Source organism: Lucilia sericata, unplaced genomic scaffold, assembly GCF_015586225.1.
Source record: "Lucilia sericata isolate MDLA Ls3-8-SP2 unplaced genomic scaffold, ASM1558622v1 Contig000348F_arrow, whole genome shotgun sequence".
Taxonomy (NCBI): domain Eukaryota; kingdom Metazoa; phylum Arthropoda; class Insecta; order Diptera; family Calliphoridae; genus Lucilia; species Lucilia sericata.
In genome coordinates, this window is record NW_023994368.1 from 253,216 (window position 1) to 272,587 (window position 19,372).

The 19,372-nt window shown below is 30.8% G+C and overlaps 2 protein-coding genes across 2 annotated transcripts; both read left to right on the forward strand.

The window, feature by feature from the left end:
• The first annotated feature begins 551 nt into the window (after window positions 1-551).
• LOC119603942 (prolyl 4-hydroxylase subunit alpha-2-like) lies at window positions 552-4,843 on the forward strand. Its single transcript, XM_037956244.1, has 8 exons — window positions 552-810; window positions 2,985-3,139; window positions 3,198-3,563; window positions 3,628-3,770; window positions 3,834-4,271; window positions 4,338-4,394; window positions 4,466-4,631; window positions 4,704-4,843. The coding sequence occupies exons 1-8, from the start codon at window positions 620-622 to the stop codon at window positions 4,802-4,804; spliced, it is 1,617 nt and encodes a 538-aa protein (XP_037812172.1). The 5' UTR covers window positions 552-619; the 3' UTR covers window positions 4,805-4,843.
• Window positions 4,844-9,067: 4,224 nt separating this feature from the next.
• On the forward strand, window positions 9,068-17,315 carry LOC119603937 (prolyl 4-hydroxylase subunit alpha-2). The gene is made up of 8 exons (XM_037956236.1): window positions 9,068-9,610; window positions 9,736-9,887; window positions 12,992-13,148; window positions 13,310-13,560; window positions 13,836-13,996; window positions 16,519-16,995; window positions 17,063-17,228; window positions 17,287-17,315. The coding sequence occupies exons 1-8, from the start codon at window positions 9,372-9,374 to the stop codon at window positions 17,313-17,315; spliced, it is 1,632 nt and encodes a 543-aa protein (XP_037812164.1). The 5' UTR covers window positions 9,068-9,371.
• Window positions 17,316-19,372: the final 2,057 nt, after the last annotated feature.

The window sequence follows — 19,372 nt, forward strand, 5'->3', positions numbered from 1 at the left end:
CCATAAAAGTCCATCCGTCTGACTTAGAATATGATTTTAAGTTAAATTTCTGTTAATTTTTTTTTTTTTATTTAATTAAACAAGACTTAAAGATATTGTAATATTTTTTGTCAATCCAAGACAATCCATACATATGTATGTATAGCATTTAAAACATTAATTTAAAATGTCTTATTATTTATTGATTTATTGTGTAAACTATTTTAAGACATTAATTACTAAAATGAAGAAACATCACCAAAAAAAAAAAAAAAACTAAAGCATAAAAACAAGCAAATAAAATTAATAGAAATTATTTATTGATAATTTTTTAACCTTTTTTTTTATTTATAACAAAACATGTAAAACAATTCATTTCTGCTACTCTAACACATTTGTTAGTTGTTATAAAAACAAATAATTAACTATAAATAAATCCAAATAAAAATAATGAGACAAACACTTGTTTAAATAAACAGAATTTTAACTAATTTGGGTTTGAAAAAAGAAATTTTGAATATGCTCCAACTCTCAAGCTAATGAAATTTCCATTTTTAATTTAGTTTAGTTTTTAAAGTTGTGGAGAGTAGAATTTAAGAATTATTTTTAGAATTAAAATAATTAAATTTGTTGTTCAAAAATGTCATGGTTTTATAGTGTTTTCAGTTTATCAACATGTTTAATATTTTTAACGATTTTGCCTCAATATAAAGCGGAATATTATTCCTCGGTGATGGGTTTGGAGAAGCTTCTGATCATGGAGGAGAATTTTATAACTGCTGTTAAAGACTATATTAGTAATGTGAGAAAGGTTCAAGAGAAAATTGTAAGGTAAGTGTATGGTTTGACAAGTATAAAAGAGAGTAAAATTAATAACTTTTGTGCAAAAGGTTTAAATAGACTCACAGACAGACGTATGTACCAATATAGTTGAATTGTTGAATTATTGATTCTGTCAGCTTTAAAATGACGGCTTAACATCTGACATATCTTCTTTCTTCTTCGAGATATCTTCACCTAAGCTGCGAAAGAATGGACTTTCAGATGGCGCTCTCATAACGTCTCAAATAGAGCCAAAAATTACGTGCAAAATTGAGGACACGATAACAAAATGCAGGTCAGATTCGTATTCAGCGCGGCTCAATCCCTTAGGAAAGTTAGTTTCTGCAAGTCAGATTCGTATTCAACGCGGCTCAATCCCTTAGGAAAGTTAGTTTCTGCAGGTCAGATTCGTATTCAGCGCGGCTCAATCCCTTAGGAAAGTTAGTTAGTTAGTTGGTTAGTTGGTTAGTTAGTAGTTAGTTAGTTAGTTAGTTAGTTAGTTAGTAGTTAGTTAGTTAGTAGTTAGTTAGTTAGTTAGTTAGTTAGTTAGTTAGTTAGTTTAGTAGTTAGTTAGTAGTTAGTTAGTTAGTTAGTTAGTTAGTTAGTTAGTTAGTTAGTTAGTTAGTTAGTTAGTTAGTTAGTTAGTAGTTAGTTAGTTAGTTAGTTAGTTAGTAGTTAGTTAGTTAGTTAGTTAGTTAGTTAGTTAGTTAGTTAGTTAGTTAGTTAGTTAGTTAGTTAGTTAGTAGTTAGTTAGTTAGTTAGTTAGTAGTTAGTAGTTAGTTAGTAGTTAGTTAGTTAGTTAGTAGTTAGTTAGTTAGTTAGTTAGTTAGTTAGTTAGTTAGTTTAGTTAGTTAGTTAGTTAGTTAGTTAGTTAGTTAGTTAGTTTAGTTAGTTAGTTAGTTAGTTAGTTAGTTAGTTAGTTAGTTAGTTAGTAGTTAGTTAGGTTAGTTAGTAGTTAGTTAGTTAGTTAGTTAGTTAGTTAGTTAGTTAGTTAGTAGTAGTTAGTTAGTTAGTTAGTTAGTTAGTTAGTTAGTTAGTTAGTTAGTTAGTTAGTTAGTTAGTTAGTAGTTAGTTAGTTAGTTAGTTAGTTAGTTAGTTAGTTAGTTAGTTAGTTAGTTAGTTAGTTAGTTAGTTAGTTAGTTAGTTAGTTAGTAGTTAGTAGTTAGTTAGTTAGTAGTTAGTTAGTTAGTTAGTTAGTTAGTAGTTAGTAGTTAGTTAGTTAGTTAGTTAGTTAGTTAGTTAGTAGTTAGTTAGTTAGTTAGTTAGTTAGTAGTTAGTTAGTTAGTTAGTTAGTTAGTAGTTAGTTAGTTAGTTAGTTAGTTAGTTAGTTAGTTAGTTAGTTAGTAGTTAGTTAGTTAGTTAGTTAGTAGTTAGTAGTTAGTTAGTTAGTTAGTTAGTTAGTTAGTTAGTTAGTTAGTTAGTTAGTTAGTTCGTTCGTTGTTCGTTCGTTCGTTCGTTCGTTCGTTCGTTCGTTCGTTCGTTCGTTCGTTCGTTCGTTCGTTTCGTTCGTTCGTTCGTTTTTCGTTCGTTCGTTCGTTCTTCGTTCGTTCGTTCGTTCGTTCGTTCGTTCGTTTTTCGTTCGTTCGTTCGTTCGTTCGTTTTTCGTTCGTTCGTTCGTTCGTTCTTCGTTCGTTCGTTCGTTCGTTCGTTCGTTTCGTTTCGTTCGTTCGTTCGTTCGTTCGTTCTTCGTTCGTTCGTTCGTTCGTTCGTTCGTTCGTTCGTTCGTTCGTTTCGTTCGTTCGTTTTCGTTCGTTCGTTCGTTCGTTCGTTCGTTTTCGTTCGTTCGTTCGTTCGTTCGTTCGTTCTTCGTTTCGTTCGTTGTTCGTTCGTTCGTTCGTTCGTTCGTTCGTTTTCGTCCTCCTCCCTTGGCGCGCGTGCCCGCGTTTTCCCCGCTTTCTTGCCCCTCCCTTTCCGTCTGTCTTTTCCCTAGTTTTGTACTTTGAAGTTTTTTCTGCATACGGAATAAAATGTGGACCGATGATCAGTATAAATTATAGGTAAATAAAACTACATAGGTCTTAGATAAAATCCTGAACCAATATTGCCCATTTGCAATACCAAACAAACCTTATTAATGAAAAATATTTGAGAAAAATTGAAGACCTATAGCTCCTCAGTTTTGGCAGTTTTACAGTTCGATTTCATTTTCTGCCGAGAACTCATATATATTTATACTTTTTCAGTTTTCTTGACGAAACCGAATTGGAACATAAGAAAATGAATCACAGTGTTAAGAATTATTTCGAAGATCCCATAAATGCTTTTAGTATTATAAAGAGATTGGTTGTGGACTGGAAACATTATGATGAAATCATCGCCATGCAAAATGAATATCTCGGTAATTATATAAACCAAACGTATATTAATAGATAAGTTTAATTCATCCTTTTCCAAAGAATTCAATAGAAGCTTTACAAAATACGAGTCGGATTTCACCAAACCCACCGTTAAAGATTTACAAGGAGCTGCCCGTGGTTTGTCACGTCTACAAGACATGTATCAATTGGATACTAGCGAAGTAGCCATGGGCAATATACTCGGTTACAAATACAGCGAAGAGTTGAGTGCCCATGATTGTTATGTCATGGGTGTAGGTCTTTTTAATTCTAGTGAGTTTTTGCCAGCAAGTGAATGGTTTATGCAGGCTTTAGAGAAATTGGATGAGGTACTGGCTGAAGGAGAAATAGATCCTATGGAGAATTTTCCATTTATATCATATGTCGATATATTGGAATATTTACATGTTGCCCTTTTTTATGGTGGTAAGTTTTTATTTATACGAAGTTTTAAGTGTTTTAAATTAAAAATACATTCGTTATTTTTCAGATAATTTAAAATTGGCTAAATATATGAATCAACAACTTTTACGCTTCGATCCAGATAACCGTATAGGTTTGGCCAATAAAAAATTATTCGAAAAGGCTGTTATAGAAGAAAGAAGAGTGAGAACAATTAACAATCCACCAAAGGTACTAATTTACATAAGAAGAAACTTATTTGTTTAAATTAAAACTCCTAAACCCCATTTACAGAAATCTGAACTAGATACCTTATATAATCAAGTATGTAGAGGCGAATTATCGCAAACTGATGCCGAAATGCGTAATTTACGCTGTCGCTATGTTACCAACAATATTCCTTACTATTTCATTGGTCCCTTTAAAATGGAAGAACTAAACCATGATCCGTTTGTGGCTTTCTATCATCAGGCCATTTATGATAGCGAAATCGAACAGATCAAAAAAGCTGTTGGAAATAATGTTATAAGATCACGAATTGGAAGCCATCAGTTATCGGAAAAACGCACTAGTAAACAGACATGGTTATATTGGGATAAACATAAGTTTTTGAATAAGATTTATCAACGTTTAGAAGATATCACAGGTTTGAGTATGGCGACCGGAGAGGCAATGCAGGTGGCAAATTATGGCATTGGTGGTCACTATGCACCACACTATGATTTTGCAGTGGTAGGTTAATCGGAAGGTAAAATTTAAACTTTGTGAAATTTTAAAATATCTGTTTTATCTTTATAGGATCCCAATGAGTTATTTGGTAAAAATGAAAATCGCATATTAACGGCCCTGTTTTATGTAAGAAAAATCAAGTTTTCACCAAAGGAAATGATAAAAAAATTTAAAATAAATAATTCTCATAATTTCAGATCAATGATGTTGAACTGGGCGGCGCTACCGCTTTTCCTTTCCTACGTTTAGCTGTGCCACCCATTAAAAACAGTCTGGTCTTATGGTACAACGAACATAATTCTACAGAAGTTGATTATCGCACCAGACATGCCGGCTGTCCTGTTTTAAAGGGTTCAAAATGGAGTAAGTTCAAGACAATTATAAAAACCAAATTTATAGTTATAAGAATAACTTTCTAATTGTTTATTTAAACAGTTTGCAATGAGTGGTTCCGTGATGTGGGTCAGGAATTCAAACGTTCTTGTGGACTTCATCCAGTGGGTGACAAATACAAGCATTTGTTTTATATATCATAATAAAGTTTAAGCATTTTTTTAAATATACATATATTAATTACATTGTTTTTAGTTATGAATTTTTTTTTTTGGTTTTTTTTTTTTTTTTAATAAAAATAAAGATATTAATGATTCATTATATCATGCTTATACACAAATTTATGTTAGAATTTACCTGTATCTCATTTAGTAAAATGGAAATCAAATGAATAGTTCTAGATGTGTTTATCAATCTATTGAAAGTCACGTAGTCAACTAACTGTTCGTTGAACTGAACAGTGGTCTGTGCAAAATAAAAATCTAAGAAATGTTAATGTCTTTTTTTTTGAATGAAAAAAGATCCTTTTCAGAAAAGGACTGACATTAGTTATAATTGTTAACTTGACATTAAAAGTAGGATTTAGCATTGTCAAATACTTAACATTTTCTTAATAACTTTAGGAAACACAAGTCATGCTTTTAATTCCATCATAAAAAAAATAGATGGGGGTATGTCGATTTTGCCATTCCGTTTGAAATACATCGAAATACTGGCCTAAGACCCATATTCTGGGTCCGTATCTTATTCTAACACGATCTAACCATGAACGTCTCTCTGTTGAGAACACGATAGAGTACTAGCGGAACGAGCTAGATGCATTTTGTTTGGTATAGAAAATTGCCAATATCGTCTACAATTTTACCTATCCCCATATAAGGTCCAATTCAGAAAAACCCATAACTGGCTTAAAACTAGCGATGAAACTCGCATAAGGTTTTAGAAAACTAAAATATTTCTGCCAAATTTTATGAGGATCAGTCATTAGGACTATAGAGTAGACTATAGAGTACACTATAGACTAGGACTATAGACTAGACTATAGACTAGACTATAGACTAGACTATAGACTAGACTATAGACTAGACTATAGACTAGACTATAGACTAGCCTATAGACTATACTATAGACTAGACTATAGACTAGACTATAGACTAGACTATAGACTAGACTATAGACTAGACTATAGACTAGACTATAGACTAGACTATAGACTAGACTATAGACTAGACTATAGACTAGACTATAGACTAGACTATAGACTAGACTATAGACTAGACTATAGACTAGACTATAGACTAGACTATAGACTAGACTATAGACTAGACTATAGACTAGGACTATAGACTAGACTAGACTAGACTATAGACTATAGACTAGACTATGAGACTAGACATAGACTAGACTATAGACTAGACTATAGACTATAGACTGACTATAGACTAGACTATAGACTAGACTATAGACTAGACTATAGACTAGACAATAGCTAGACTAAGACTAGACTAGACTAGACTATAGACTAGACTATAGACTAGACTATAGACTAGACGATAGACTAGACTATAGACTAGACTATAGACTAGACTATAGACTAGACTATAGACTAGACTATAGACTAGACTATAGACTAGACTATAGACTAGACTATAGACTAGACTATAGACTAGACTATAGACTAGACTATAGACTAGAATATAGACTAGACTATAGACTAGACTATAGACTAGACTATAGACTAGACTAGACTATAGACTAGACTAGACTATAGACTAGACTAGACTAGACTAGACTAGACTAGACTAGACTAGACTAGACTAGACTAGACTAGACTAGACTAGACTATAGACTAGACTAGACTATAGACTAGACTAGACTAGACTAGACTAGACTAGACTAGACTATAGACTAGACTAGACTAGACTAGACTAGACTAGACTATAGACTAGACTAGACTAGACTAGACTAGACTAGACTATAGACTAGACTAGACTAGACTAGACTATAGACTAGACTAGACTATAGACTAGACTATAGACTAGACTAGACTAGACTAGACTAGACTAGACTATAGACTAGACTAGACTAGACTAGACTATAGACTAGACTAGACTAGACTAGACTAGACTAGACTAGACTAGACTAGACTAGACTAGACTAGACTAGACTATAGACTAGACTAGACTAGACTAGACTAGACTAGCTACTAGACTAGACTAGACTAGACTAGACTAGACTAGACTAGACTAGACTAGACTAGACTAGACTAGACTAGACTAGACTAGACTAGACTAGACTAGACTAGACTTAGACTAGACTAGACTAGACTAGACTAGACTAGACTAGACTAGACTAGACTAGACTAGACTAGACTAGACTAGACTAGACTAGACTAGACTAGACTAGACTAGACTACTAGACTAGACTAGACTATAGACTAAGACTAGACTATAGACTAGACTAGACTAGACTATAGACTAGACTAGACTAGACTATAGACTAGACTAGACTAGACTATAGACTAGACTATAGACTAGACTATAGACTAGACTATAGACTAGACTATAGACTAGACTATAGACTAGACTATAGACTAGACTATAGACTAGACTATAGACTAGACTAGACTAGACTAGACTAGACTAGACTATAGACTAGACTATAGACTAGACTATAGACTAGACTATAGACTAGACTAGACTATAGACTAGACTATAGACTAGACTATAGACTAGACTATAGACTAGATTATAGACTAGACTATAGACTAGACTATAGACTAGACTATAGAATAGACTATAGACTAGACTATAGACTAGACGATAGACTAGACTATACACTAGACTATAGACTAGACTATAGACTAGACTATAGACTAGACTATAGACTAGACGATAGACTGGACTGTAGACTAGACTATAGACTAGACTATAGACTAGACTATAGACTAGACTATAGACTAAACTATATACTAGACTATAGACTAGACTATAGACTAGACTATAGACTAGACTATAGACTAGACTATAGACTAGACTATAGACTAGACTATAGACTAGACTATAGACTGGACTGTAGACTAGACTATAGACTAGACTATAGACTAGACTATAGACTAGACTATAGACTAGACTATAGACTACTATAGACTAGACTATAGACTAGACTATAGACTAGACTATAGACTAGACTATAGACTAGACTATAGACTAGACTATAGACTAGACTATAGACTAGACTATAGACTAGACTATAGACTAGACTATAGACTAGACTATAGACTAGACTATAGACTAGACTATAGACTAGACTATAGACTAGACTATAGACTAGACTATAGACTAGACTATAGACTAGACTATAGACTAGACTATAGACTAGACTATAGACTAGACTATAGACTAGACTATAGACTAGACTATAGACTAGACTATAGACTAGACTATAGACTAGACTATAGACTAGACTATAGACTAGACTATAGACTAGACTATAGACTAGACTATAGACTAGACTATAGACTAGACTATAGACTAGACTATAGACTAGACTATAGACTAGACTATAGACTAGACTATAGGCTAGACTATAGACTAGACTATAAACTAGACTATAAACTAGACTATAGACTAGACTATAGAGTTGACTACAGACTAGACTATAAACTGGGCTATAGACTATACTATAGACTATACTATAGACTAAACTTTAAACTAGACTTAAGACAAGAATATAGATTAGACTATAGATTGAAAACTAGGCTAAGCTATAGATTAGACTATAGCCTAGACTATTGACTATACTATAAACTAAGCTATAAACTATACTATAGACTAGGCTATAAACTAGACTATAAACTAGACTCGACTATATCTAAGACTATAGACTAGTTTATATACTAGACTGATAACAATAAACTTAAATATACTGTAAACTCTAGACTCGACTGAATACCAGGTTATAGATTGTAGACTAGATGATATAAACTCTAGTCTATACTAGACTGGACGTTAGGACTTTCAAAAAGACTACAAAATGTAAGCATATATTTAGTTTCTTACAAGTCACTGTTTAACAGCTGAACAAATATCTCATCAATTCCAGACAACATTTCAACAATTGTATAAATATTTTCACAGATGACAGAAAGATTTTTCTATAAATAAACAGACAACTACAGTAATATTAAAAATACAACTTAATTACTACAAAAATTATGTAAACTGTTACACATTTGTACATAAAATAAATTCTGATATAGTATCTTAAAGATATTTGAAACCAAAACCAAACACAAATATTTATGAACGCAAATATAAAACAAAATATAACAATAAACAAAAAGAAATTTTAAACAAAAACTTGTTTCTGACCTGACCTTTATGAACTTAAAAACTAAAAAAGCTTTTTCTTCGTAAACAAATTTTTGCAAACATTTCTAATATTCTAAAGCCAAACTTAAGAAGAAATTCAAAAATAAAATTTAGTTTGTAAAAACATTCCAAAACGTTAACAACTGCGGTTGGCTTAAAACAAAATTTTAAACAGAAAACCATTTAAAGAAAGTTAAACAAAAAGAAAATAAATAAAGAGAAAAAAACACCTTGAACTTGACCGTTCAGATAGTTTTGGCAAATTTACATGTGTTTAAACTAGTCTTTGGCTGACACACACACATACAAAACTAAAACACAAAATCAAATAAATTTTAAAAGCCAATGAACTCTATCTAAATTAACAAACTTAATTTGAATTTCATCGATATTCATTATGTTTCTTCGCTGGTTTGTGATTATAGCAACAACAACTTTAACACTCGCCACATTCAACATTATCTCACCAATATCATCATCATGTGTGAATGCTGAAGTTACCAGTTCATCGGCATCGTTGACCATTGGACAAGAACAAGATGAATTGCATGAAATGTTAAATACTGAAAAAGTACTCATTGATACCCTAAGGCATTATATTGAAACCCAAGAAAATAAACTGAATTTCTTAAAAAGGTAAAGCAGAAAAGAAAAGATGTAATTATGATTGATTATCTAATTTAGCGGTTTAAACTTTTAGTAAAGTTTAAACTGGAAGAATTTCACTTAATTTATTTTGTGATATATTATTTATATTTAAGAAAAACATCTGAAATTCGTAATATTCATGATGGAGTCACCGATCGAGAGAAATATTTATACAATCCCATTAATGCTTTGACGATTTTGAAAAGATTTACAGCCGATTGGAAGAGTTTAAAATCTTATGCTGAAGATTATTTGAAAACAGAGGGTAAGTTTGAGAACTTTCTGGGAAGGCTTAATGTAGTATAAACCGAAACAGATTTTATTAGATGTTATATAGACTAGTTCTAGACTATGATATAGACTAATCTATAGACTTGTTTATGGACTATTGTGTAGACTAGTATATGTGTAGACTAGTATATGAACTATTATATAGACTAGTCTATGGACTATTAGATGGACTACTCAGTGAACTATGCTATAGACTAGTCTTTAAACTATACTATAGACTACTTTATGGACTATACTACGGACTAGTCGATGGACTATTCTGTTATAGACTGATATAGACTAGTCGATGGGCTATTCTGTAAACTAGTTCTAGACTAAGCTATAGACTTATATATATTCTATATAATCGTCTATGAACTATTCTGCAGACTAGCACATTGACTATTCTGTAGACCAGCCCATGGACTTTTCTGTAAACTAGTCCATGGACTATTCTATAGACTCGACTATGCACAGTGGTATAGGAAAAAAAAAGAGGGAAATAATTCGGTAACTTCTAAACGGTTAATCCGATTTTAATGAAATTTGGTATGCACAAAGAGGAGGTGTTGTCGAGTTTAGGTTTTGAATTCGGACCTTATAGGCCAACCAGGGGCCCGGCGGGGGGTCCTCAAATTAGGACACCTCGGCTATGTTAAATTTTTTAAACGATCCTATTTCTTCATTTGAGTTCCGATTTAAAAAAATGTTTTATGTTTTTTAAGTGACAAATTAATTAGGGAAAACTCAACATCTTTTAGAAAATTTGCCTAGCACTATTATTTTCATCCATAAGGTTAACTCTTAAATTTGTTACATATATGGATGAAAATAATAGTGCTAGGTAAATTTTCTAAAAGATGTTGAGTTTTCCCTAATTAATTTGTCACTTAAAAAACATTAGGTAGGCATGTTATATATCAATGGAAAGGTAATTTTGTCTATTTTTCAAAACTGTATATAATTTTTGAAAATTAAAAAATTCGCGGAATACTTTTTTTAAAAAAAATTAAAAAATGTTTTTTATTCAGTTTTTGCGAAGATACAAATTTTTCAAATTGCAATAAAAATTTTATTTATGAATATTTTTTGATGAAATTTTACAGTTAGGTAGATTTTTTTACTCAAAATCCAAAATTAAATAAAAATTTCGAATTTTCTTATTAGAAATCCCGGAATTCCCAAAAAAAGTTTTAAAAAATCCCAAAAATGGGATTTTTTGGTTTTTTGCCTATTATATCCATACCAGGGGCGGGGTTATCGAAACCCGTTACAAAATGATTAAGAACTTATTGGGTCATATAAAACAGGTCACTATAATTTGATATCGACTATGCGATTTGAGAATTTTTGCTCAAAATTTAATTTTCCATAAAAAATAGGGTTTTTTTGGATGGACCTGGTCCCCTCGGTATCAAAAATTTTTAGGTTTTGTTTCATTTATCGTATTTTATGTAAAGTCAGCTTTCCAAAAAGTATAAATTCTATATACATCTTCTTAGAAACTTTTTAGATAACTTAAAAAGAAAAAGATACTTTTTTCCCAAAAAAATTACAAAAAATCGCCTTTTTTTAATTTTTTAAATTTAAATGCCTATAACTTTGGACTCAGTCATGATTTTTACATAATTCTTTCACTGCTTGGTATATAAACTTGTTGTTAAGCAAATAAAAAAAAATGGCGAAAATCGGAAATATTTGGACCTGCTATTATCAAAAAAACTAAAGTAAGGACGGTAAAAATTTTAAAATTTTAATATTCAAATGCGAATATCTCCTAAACTATAAGAGATAATTTACTGCTACGATAAATAGTGCTCGATGAGGAGATTCTATATACGAAATTTTTTTTAAATCGGAACTCAAATGAAGAAATAGGATCGTTTTAAAAATTTAACATAGCCGAGGTGTCCTAATTTGAGGACCCCCCGCCGGGCCCCTGGTTGGCCTATAAGGTCCAAATTCAAAACCTAAACTCGACAACACCTCCTCTTTGTGCATACCAAATTTCATTAAAATCGGATTAACCGTTTAGAAGTTACCGAATTATTTCCCTCTTTTTTTTTTTCCTATACCACTGTGCTATGGGCTATTCTATAGACTCAACTATGAACTATTCTGTAAACTATATATTGGTCCATGGACTATTTTATAGACTAGTCCATGAACAATGAACTATTTTATAGACTTGTCTATGTACTATTCTATAGCCAAGTCTATAGACCAGTTTATAGACTAGTCCATAAACTATTTTATAAACTATACTGTGTACTATTCAATAGTGTAGGCTAGTGTATGGTCTACTCCATAGACTATGGATTATTCTATAGCCAATTTTATCGACTATTCCATGGATGAGTCTATAGACTATTTTATAAACTATACTGTGAACTATTCAATAGTCTAGTCTAGTATATGGACTATACATTGGACTAGTCTAATGACTTTTCCATATACTATACTGTGGACTGTTCTATAGACTAGACTATAAACTAGTCTATGAACTCGTCCATAGATTGGACTAGCACATTGACTATTCTGTAGACCAACCCATGAAGTATTCTGTTGGCTAGCCCATGGACTTTTCTGTAGACTAGTCCATGGACTATTCTATAGACTCGACTATGGACTTTTCTATAGACTATATATTGGTCCATGGACTATTTTATAGACTAGTCCACGAACAATGAACTATTATATAGACTTGTCTATGTACTATTCTATAGCCAACTCTATCGACTATTCTATGGATGAGTCTATAGACTATTTTATAAACTATACTGTGAACTATTCAATAGTCTAGTCTAGTATATGGACTATACATTGGACTAGTCTAATGACTTTTCCATATACTAGACTGTGGACTGTTCTATAGACTAGACTATGAACTAGTCTATGAACTCGTCCATAGATTGGACTATGGAAAAATCTATTGTATAGTCTATAGACTAGTATTTTGACAACTCTATCGATAAGTCTATTGTTTATTCTTTAGACTTGTTAATAGGCTTTAGACTTTGGACTAGGCTATGGGCCTAAACACTCCTAATTATATTAAACTTCCGAATAGTCTAATAAGTTCATTTGTTTATTTTCCAGATTTAGCTCAGAACTACACCCAACAAATCGAAACACTCACATTTCCCACAGATCAAGATTATGATGAAGCACTTATTAATTTATTGCGCATACAAGACATGTATCAACTGGAACCACAACGTTTGGCTGTTGGTGAAGTAAATGGTGTTAAATTGGGGTAAGTGGTAAATAAAGAGTTTTCAAAATACCAAAAAAAAAAAAAAAAAAGAAAAATAAACAAATAATTTAAAACAATTTGCATTAACAAATATTTACACAAACAAAAAGATATTGTTAACACATGTTTTAAACAAACACACTCTATATAACTTTTCGCAGTTCCGAAATGACTTGGAGCGATTGTTTGGAAATTGGCTTAAAGTCAAGTAAAAATGGTTATCAAACTTATGCAAAATATTGGATGGAAACAGCTTTGGAGAAATTGCCAAACAGTCACAACAACGACACCAATGAAATGAACAGTTCAGCATCAGCTACAGCAGGACAACAAAAATCCTTGCAGGATGACTATACAGTTAAAGCAAAATTGGAAATTATGACAGCATTATTAAATACTGAATATAAATTAGGTAAGTTCAAAAGTCGCAAATGTAAGGGGGAGAGTGGTAAGGAAAAAGAAAAATTTAATGAATTCTGAAAATTGATTTTTCTTTTTTTTGCCTTTTCTCAATTGCTGATTAAGATTTATTGAAAATTTATGCAAATTTCTTTTTTGGCAAATTTTGGGAGTTTATTTTGCTTTTATGTTGCTACTTTGATTTTATTTAATTTTATTTCTGTGGTTTAATTCTGCAATTCAATTTACTCCCCCAACATCACCGTCATCATCGTTATGTAATTTTAGGTAATTTGGAAGATGCTTTAAAAATTGCCAACGAAATGTTAGAACTTAAACCCAAACAAAAAAATGTCAAGAAGGCAAAACAGAAAATGGAAAATGAATTGAAAAAGTTGAAAGCCCAGAATACCAAAGTCGATAAGAACAATGATGAGAAACAAAAAAGGGTAAGTGTGAAAAATTTAATGGAAAAAAACTTTACTTTTAAAAAGTAGGTTATGACTGAAAATAGAATACCTTAACTAAGTTAGTTAGTTAGATAGATAGATAGATAGATAGATAGATAGATAGATAGATAGATAGATAGATAGATAGATAGATAGATAGATAGATAGATAGATAGATAGATAGATAGATAGATAGATAGATAGATAGATAGATAGATAGATAGATAGATAGATAGATAGATAGATAGATAGATAGATAGATAGATAGATAGATAGATAGATAGATAGATAGATAGATAGATAGATAGATAGATAGATAGATAGATAGATAGATAGATAGATAGATAGATAGATAGATAGATAGATAGATAGATAGATAGATAGATAGATAGATAGATAGATAGATAGATAGATAGATAGATAGATAGATAGATAGATAGATAGATAGATAGATAGATAGATAGATAGATAGATAGATAGATAGATAGATAGATAGATAGATAGATAGTAGTAGTTAGTTAGTTAGTTAGCTAGTTAGTTAGTTAGTTAGTTAGTTAGTTAGTTAGTTAGTTAGTTAGTTAGTTAGTTAGTTAGTTAGTTAGTTAGTAGTTAGTTAGTTAGTTAGTTAGTTAGTTAGTTAGTTAGTTAGTTAGTTAGTTAGTTAGTTAGTTAGTTAGTTAGTTAGTTAGTTAGTTAGTTAGTTAGTTAGTTAGTTAGTTAGTTAGTTAGTTAGTTAGTTAGTTAGTTAGTTAGTTAGTTAGTTAGTTAGTTAGTTAGTTAGTTAGTTAGTTAGTTAGTTAGTTAGTTAGTTAGTTAGTTAGTTAGTTAGTTAGTTAGTTAGTTAGTTAGTTAGTTAGTAGTTAGTTAGTTAGTTAGTTAGTTAGTTAGTTAGTTAGTTAGTTAGTTAGTTAGTTAGTTAGTAGTTAGTTAGTTAGTTAGTTAGTTAGTTAGTTAGTTAGTTAGTTAGTTAGTTAGTTAGTTAGTTAGTTAGTTAGTTAGTTAGTTAGTTAGTAGTTAGTTAGTTAGTTAGTTAGTTAGTTAGTTAGTTAGTTAGTTAGTTAGTTAGTTAGTTAGTTAGTTAGTTAGTTAGTTAGTTAGTTAGTTAGTTAGTTAGTTAGTTAGTTAGTTAGTTAGTTAGTTAGTAGTTAGTTAGTTAGTTAGTTAGTTAGTTAGTTAGTTAGTAGTTAGTTAGTTAGTAGTTAGTTAGTTAGTAGTTAGTTAGTTAGTTAGTTAGTAGTTAGTTAGTTAGTTAGTTAGTTAGTTAGTTAGTTAGTTAGTTAGTTAGTTAGTTAGTAGTTAGTTAGTTAGTTAGTTAGTTAGTTAGTTAGTTAGTTAGTTAGTTAGTTAGTTAGTTAGTTAGTTAGTTAGTTAGTTAGTTAGTTAGTTAGTTAGTTAGTTAGTTAGTTAGTTAGTTAGTTAGTTAGTTAGTTAGTTAGTTAGTTAGTTAGTAGTTAGTTAGTTAGTTAGTTAGTTAGTTAGTTAGTTAGTTAGTTAGTTAGTTAGTTAGTTAGTTAGTTAGTTAGTTAGTTAGTTAGTAGTTAGTTAGTTAGTTAGTTAGTTAGTTAGTTAGTTAGTTAGTTAGTTAGTTAGTTAGTTAGTTAGTTAGTTAGTTAGTTAGTTAGTTAGTTAGTTAGTTAGTTAGTTAGTTAGTTAGTTAGTTAGTTAGTTAGTTAGTTAGTTAGTTAGTTAGTTAGTTAGTTAGTTAGTTAGTTAGTTAGTTAGTTAGTTAGTAGTTAGTTAGTTAGTTAGTTAGTTAGTTAGTTAGTTAGTTAGTTAGTTAGTTAGTTAGTTAGTTAGTTAGTTAGTTAGTTAGTTAGTTAGTTAGTTAGTTAGTTAGTTAGTTAGTTAGTTAGTTAGTTAGTTAGTTAGTTAGTTAGTTAGTTAGTTAGTTAGTTAGTTAGTAGTTAGTTAGTTAGTTAGTTAGTAGTTAGTTAGTTAGTTAGTTAGTTAGTTAGTTAGTTAGTTAGTAGTTAGTTAGTTAGTTAGTTAGTTAGTAGTTAGTTAGTTAGTTAGTTAGTTAGTAGTTAGTTAGTAGTTAGTTAGTTAGTTAGTTAGTTAGTTAGTAGTTAGTTAGTTAGTTAGTTAGTTAGTTAGTTAGTTAGTTAGTTAGTTAGTTAGTTAGTTAGTTAGTTAGTTAGTTAGTTAGTTAGTTAGTTAGTTAGTTAGTTAGTTAGTTAGTTAGTTAGTTAGTTAGTTAGTTAGTTAGTTAGTTTAGTTAGTAGTTAGTTAGTTAGTTAGTTAGTTAGTTAGTAGTAGTTAGTTAGTTAGTTAGTTAGTTAGTTAGTTAGTTAGTTAGTTAGTTAGTTAGTTAGTTAGTTAGTTAGTTAGTTAGTTAGTTAGTTGGTTTGTATGTTATTATTTAGTTAGTAAACTTCATATAACGTGGATGAAGTCAGTTGCAAGTAGCAAATGGGCGAAATATCGACCTTGCCTTAATAATTTGTTGAATCCTTCCAATAAAAAAATTCTGCTAACATTTTCTTCCTATTTGTTTCGTTAAAAATTTGCTTCTTTGACTTTAGAAAACAACAAAAACTGTTGAAGAACTAATGATTGAGGAGATTTGTCGTGAAGGCAGCAATCTGCAAAACAACAAACAAATACATTCAATCACTTCATGGAATCCATCTGCACCACATACCCCCTCCTGTGCGATTGTTACAAACAATTTGCCATACTTATTGTTGCAGCCTTTAAATATTGAACTCTTGAGTTTAGATCCGTACATTGTCATTTATCACAATGTTCTAAGTGACAGCCAAATAGAAGAATTAAAAGATTTTGTTGTCGAAGAACAAGACGACACGTTTCAGTTTACGAAAATTGGTCAGAAAAAAATGCGTCAAATTAATGGTAAATTACATTATGTAATTGGACATTATGGACAGGAGTTGTATGATGACTGGCAAGTGGAACGTTATAATTTTGAAAATCTAATGGAATTAGAGAACTTAAGTGTGAATTATGAAAATAAAAAACAAGCTAAATTACTCGTTAATGTGAGTAAAAATGTTTAATACCAAAAAAAAACCTAAAATCATAAATTAAATTATAAATTGTTTACAGTTACAACAACCTTTAATGGGCGGCTCTGTGATATTTCCCCAACTGGAATTAAGCATCAATCTGCCTCGTGGTTCTGTGCTGTATTGGTCTCAGCTCAATGAGTTTCAGGCTCATGATTACAGATCAAACTATCATGTGTGTCCAGTTATTGGAGGCAGTCAATTAAGTAAGTATTTTATGTCTATTATGAATTTTCTTTAATTATTTTATTATTTTCTTTGTAGCTGCCACCACCTCCATCAAAAATATTTAAATTTTTGTCTTAGATAAATAAAATTAATATGTTTGCTTTAAATAGTTTGTAAATTTACTTAAGCTAAAATAAAATCTTAATAAAAATCAAAAAAAACAAATATTTTTGTACATTATTTACTGTATGTTTAGATATTTAACAACCTTGGCGTCTTGGAGTTTTGGTCAATTATTAAACAAATAATTTTCATTAAATCTATCTGACAAATTTTAGCATAGTAAATGTTATATGACTTGATGAAAAGACGAAATGCCAACATTTATTTAACCACATTGAAGAAAAAAAACGCAAAGGTCTACTAGTGTCAATAACATGTTAAGTTTTTAAACAAGTTGAAATAAATGGACGGTTAAGAAAAATGTGAATATAGAAAAAAATCTTCATTTATCACTAGTTGTTTGTTGGAAATAATTACTTAATAAAACACACCCAATTGTCCAAAGTTATACACAAATAATTAATAAAATTAACAATAGTAAGAGTGCTATATTCGGCTATGCCGAATCTGAAATACCCACCATCAAACCGTATGCCGTAAAAGGAATACTCTTCTATAAACATCATTAGATTTACTGAAGAGGACCTTATATGATAGGTAGGTTGAATTATTGACCGTATTTCATAGAATTTTTCATAATTTTGGTTCATACAAAACATGTTTAGATCGAATATCAGTTTCCGACATTTTCCGCATTAAATTCGGTGGAAAGATTTACGTTCCCATAAAAGTTTCTTAGGTTTTGGCACATAGGCAAATTACTTATGCCAAATTTAATCTCTACACTCGTACTTTTAAGCCATTAAAGAGCGTTAAAATAATTATCTAAAGGGGACCTACCCCCATGGTAGGGTCAATTATGTACCGATCCACATAAAATTAGCTTTTTGCTCGTAAGAGACTTACTTATATCAAATTTCATTGCTAATGAGCGTTATAGTGATTTTCCGAAAGTGACCTTATATGGGGGGTAGAGTCAATTATGGACCGATCCTCATAAAATTTGGTAGGGATATTTTGGCTCATATGAGACTTATTTATGTCGAATTATATCGCTATACTCATACTTTTAAAACAGATATGCCCGTTAAAGCTGTTATTCGGGAGTCCACTTGTATGGGGGCTATCCGAAAACGTGGACCGATATTGCCCATATTCAATACCAAACAAATCTTATCTATAGAGAATAAGCCTCTAGCTCTCTGGAAAATTTTAAGCCTCTAGCTCATTCCGTTCCGACTCTATCGTGCTTTCAACAGACGGACAGACGGACAGACGTACAGACGTACGGACACGGCTAGATCATCTTAGAATTTAATAAGGACCAAGAATATATATATTTTTGTGGGTCTATGACCAATATTTCGATGTGTTACAAACGGAATGACAAAATCAATATACCCTCCCTATTTTTTGATGGTGGGTATAAAAATTAAATCGGTATTTCTAATCATATAATACTCTACACTAATGTGTTTAAAAAGTAAATCCAACTATAAACGGATTTTGCTGATTTTAAATAGGAAACTTTTCAAAAGCTTGTGTTATAGAATTATTGAAGATTTCGATTCCGAACATATCTGGAGTCTTCAGAAAATTTATTTCAACAGACACACAGACAGACAGACTCCGCTATCTATAAGGATCCAGAATATGTATACTCTATAGGGTCGGAAAATTATATTATATAAAAATAAAACGTATTAATAATATGTTTTGCCTTTCATTAGCTTTTATCAACAACTCGAATTATTTGATTACTAAAAACTGATAATAGGTGTATGCCAAACATCTTAGAAGTCAAGATATCTTGACATTTCATTTGTAACATATCAAAATATGTATAGTATACTGTGTTCTTATAAGAATCTGAAATGTTCTGAGTAAAAGAGAAATGTTCTGTAAATATTCTCTGTTGATTGTTTAGAGCGGAATCCATCCGGGTGCTCACCAGGCGCCTCTGCAAGTCCTAGGTACCCCGATTATTCAAAACCCTAAACCCCACAAAAAGTTCCCTTCATCCAATAACTTTAACATTAATACCGCGATGAAATTGAAA

Bases quoted from the DNA above. Each gene is read 5' to 3' on its own strand.
- LOC119603942 (XM_037956244.1), top strand. From the start codon at position 620: ATGTCATGGTTTTATAGTGTTTTCAGTTTATCAACATGTTTAATATTT. The intron at 3,140-3,197 runs GTAATTATATAA...CCTTTTCCAAAG, and splicing joins CATGCAAAATGAATATCTCG to AATTCAATAGAAGCTTTACA. The intron at 4,272-4,337 runs GTAGGTTAATCG...TTATCTTTATAG, and splicing joins CACACTATGATTTTGCAGTG to GATCCCAATGAGTTATTTGG.
- LOC119603937 (XM_037956236.1), top strand. From the start codon at position 9,372: ATGTTTCTTCGCTGGTTTGTGATTATAGCAACAACAACTTTAACACTC. The intron at 13,561-13,835 runs GTAAGTTCAAAA...ATGTAATTTTAG, and splicing joins AAATACTGAATATAAATTAG to GTAATTTGGAAGATGCTTTA. The intron at 16,996-17,062 runs GTGAGTAAAAAT...AATTGTTTACAG, and splicing joins AAGCTAAATTACTCGTTAAT to TTACAACAACCTTTAATGGG.